Genomic DNA, 3,450 nt, shown 5'->3' on the forward strand with positions numbered 1-3,450 from the left:
CATGTCATTAGATAATGCTGATGGACAAGGTATGGTAGCTTCCGGGCATGGCGTTGCTGCCAGCAAATTAATTTGATATTATGCAACCTTTGTCAGTGGTGGTATTTATCTAGTGTAGCACCATCAGAACACTGAGCACTGAATGGACAAGACAAGATCTCTGCCCTGAAGTGCTTAGAGTCTAAATAATGCAATCAGATGTACAGTCAGATTCTTCTCTATTACTCTAACGTATCTGGGCAGACTGCTTTCCCTATGGATAACATGGGGAGGGAAGAAGGTAGGATCCACTGCTATTATTGAGGGCAGAACTTGGCTCTAGCTTTATCCTAAGTTTTGAAAATAGAGCAAAATGTTGCATTTCTTTCATGTTCTTGCTTTGTGGAAATTGAAAGTAAAGCAGATAATGTAATTGGTACCCCTTTTTGTTTACCTGTTTGTGCAGCTTAGGAACAGAACCAGAGGAGCTGGCTATGTAAATTACTTAGAACTAAGCAGATTCTAATGATGTTCTTAGTAGCTTGTTATTCTTCAAAAAGCTTACAGTTTTGTGGTTATCTTTGATGTACCAACTGGCTATTCCTTAGCTTGAATTAATTTGAGGAGTGTTTGTTTTGTTTGAGCGCTTTCTGTTTGGATTGCTTTTTTTACTGTTGTGAAATGAGACAAAATGTTACAAACACAAGAAATGCAACTAGAAGTTCTTTGATTTGTTTTTAAGAGCTAGTTTGTTTAAGGGGGTGGGGAGAGAAGCAGTAGAGAAAGAAACCAAGGGAATTGGTGTTAAAGCATAGGTTTTTGTTTGTGTGTATTGACCAAGCAGTGTGGTACACAAGTACACAGGAAGAATTAGTTGTGTGGATACAGCTCTTCTTGCTGGTGCAAGTTTGTTTATATCATTTATCTGTTGTGCGGTGAGAGTGGGAATTTTTAGGATCTCAAAGGGTTTTTTGAGCAGAATAAGAGTTTTGTTGTTGGGGTTTTTTTTGTATGGGTGAGTGTCCTGTTCTAGCAGTGCCTGGGGAATGGTCTGCAAAGCAGCATATTACATAAACCTTGTTTTGCTAGACATTTTCCCTGAGCAGCTGGAATTTAGGATGCCCTTTTGCTGATAGAATCAGTATGTCTTTAAGTCTCTGCCTGTTTTTTTAATATTGCTTTGCTTTTAATACATCAGTGTTTCACTGTGAACAAATTCCAGGTGAAAGACCGCTGAATCTCCGAATGTCAAATCTGCCAAGTAGACAGTTGCAGCACATTTCGCTTGATGGAGAGCAGCATGTTGGAAAACCTCTGTGCAGTGATTTGATCCGGCTTTACCCCGGTGGTGAGACAAAGTCCCAGTCCTCAGGTTAGTTCTGTCCCTTGTAATTTACCCACCATTTCTTATAAAGCTTGTGATGAACTTACTAATACGTGGTGTCTCCGAGGGAAGAAGCTAGTAGCTGAGCCTGCCATGCTTTGTGTGTTACCTTTTCATCAGGGCTTGGGACAAAACTTCAAGCGGAGTGTTAGCTGTTAATCTAGAATCAGATTGATTATTATTTGGGAAAAGCTTAGATGCAGTAACTAGGTTCAGACAAGCAGGTTCTGGCATGTGTCTGTCCCCAGAGAGCAGTACTGACCCAAACTACTGCTGTTACATACTTATGTTGCTGTCGTTGTAATGCAGTTTGTTTATAACATGGCTTTACTCTGCATAAAGGAATCTGACTTTATTATAAAAAGACCTTTTATTCTGGATTATAAGGACCTAACACTGTTTCTGTACTCTGAAGCAAATCATGCAATAAGTCTTTTGAACTGGGCTTCCCATTCACTGACTTCTGCTCACTGGCAATCTTGTAGTTTGCCTCTGGCACTGGGAGGAAGTCAGAATGAGTTTGATAGAATACAGCAAGATTCCTTAGTGAAATCTATATGGGTGGTTTCAGTTTAATTCGCACTGAGATACAGCCAGGAATTCTTAAGACTCTCACAAATTTAGGAACAATAATAATGAAGTCCCATCTGAGTTTGGAAGATGCAACACAAAAGAGAATATTTGTAAAACAAGATGCAAAAATAGTTGTTTTGAAGACTGGGCAGAATCTTCTATCTTTGACTTGGGTAAATCACAATTTTAGGTCACCTCTTTTGTGGTTTGTCCCAGTGATAATTCACTTGGTGAAATTTCTAGTTGGGGATTTTTGCCAGTTCTCTTTGAAAGTGCAAGTGAAGAGTGCATCTCCACTAAGCCCTGCTCTCAGGGAGAATTGAAGTAAATCTGTGGTGATTACTGTGTCATTGCTGCAGTGTCACTGAGGTGGTTTTGACACAGCTGGGTTAAAGCCCAGTAGGAGGAGGCAGAATTTATTGCTTCAGCTGTTAGTATCCGTATGGATCATGGACCTTTTTCTTGAATTATGAACATAATATATTTGTTTCCAAGGAGTGTTTTTAACATTTTTTTTTTCTTTATTTTCATAATGCAGAAGGCCTTGGTATTTTAAAGGATTTTCCTCATTCGGCTTTTAACAACATAGAAAGGAAGGTCATAAAAACAGAACCTGAAGACACAAGATAGTCATTCTGCTCTGGAAAATGGTGTCGTAGTAAAGAATGAAACTTCACAAGAGAAAACAAATCCAGCCTTAATAACCAGTGTTGCCTCATTCAAATAAGAGATTTCAATAGCCAAAGCCCAAGAACTGGTACAGTAATGTGTGGAAACAGGAAAGCAAGAGACACTGCAAAGTAAAACTAATACAGGTGGATAAACATTCCTGTAAAAGTGGTTTTATAACGTGGAAAGATTCACAAATTAATATTGTGGGTCTTCATTATTTAAGAATGTATTATGTATTTGTATAACTTATCAAAGTAAATCTAGATGTCGGGACGTGTATTGAGTCCAGTAGACGTGGCTACAGTTCATTTTACTTGAAATTTCAATGTCTACTTTAAGTGTACGTAGCGTAGATATGGTTGTTAAACATTTGAATTACAAATCCTTGGAGAATTAGGAATGTGAACATCATGACACAATTAACAGCAAGTTTGCAACAATATTTGTAGGAAAAAAAAAGGAAAATGCATAAAATATCTCATGGTTTAAAATGTTATGTGGATATAGCATTTGATAGACCTAGACCCTGATTCTGTATTATAGCAGATGTACTTGACACTTAACTATTGTTACATCACTTTCAATGGTTTCAGCAGCCTTTGTGTAACACACTTACAGCATAATACCTACCTACAGTTCAGGAGTGCAGAAAATGGCAGTTAGAGTATGGAAGAGTCCATATGATTAGTTCCCATTTTGTTGAGGAAAACTGTGGTTTGATATACTGTGCAATTACTAAAACCTCATTTGTTAGGAAACCCAAGAGACCAAGTAGCATAGACAGGGCTGCAAAAATTGTGATTCAGACCATTATAACATTTTGGACTTCTCTGTGGATCTTA

At 38.1% G+C, this 3,450-nt stretch overlaps 1 protein-coding gene across 1 annotated transcript in view; it reads left to right on the forward strand.

Annotated features, from left to right (window-relative positions):
• Positions 1-2,750, forward strand: part of LOC104461061 (NGFI-A-binding protein 1-like) — an 18,250-nt gene extending 15,500 nt beyond the window's left edge. Inside the window, 3 exon segments of the mRNA XM_010072509.1 lie at positions 1-29; positions 1,202-1,351; positions 2,475-2,750. The exon segment at positions 1-29 is cut by the window's left edge and continues 32 nt beyond it. Of these exon segments, the coding sequence (XP_010070811.1) occupies positions 1-29; positions 1,202-1,351; positions 2,475-2,566 (271 nt within the window). The 3' untranslated portion in view covers positions 2,567-2,750.
• The last annotated feature ends 700 nt before the right edge of the window (positions 2,751-3,450 follow it).

The sequence above is a fragment of the Pterocles gutturalis genome, unplaced genomic scaffold (genome assembly GCF_000699245.1).
Source record: "Pterocles gutturalis isolate BGI_N339 unplaced genomic scaffold, ASM69924v1 scaffold13602, whole genome shotgun sequence".
NCBI classification, from domain to species: Eukaryota; Metazoa; Chordata; class Aves; order Pterocliformes; family Pteroclidae; genus Pterocles; species Pterocles gutturalis.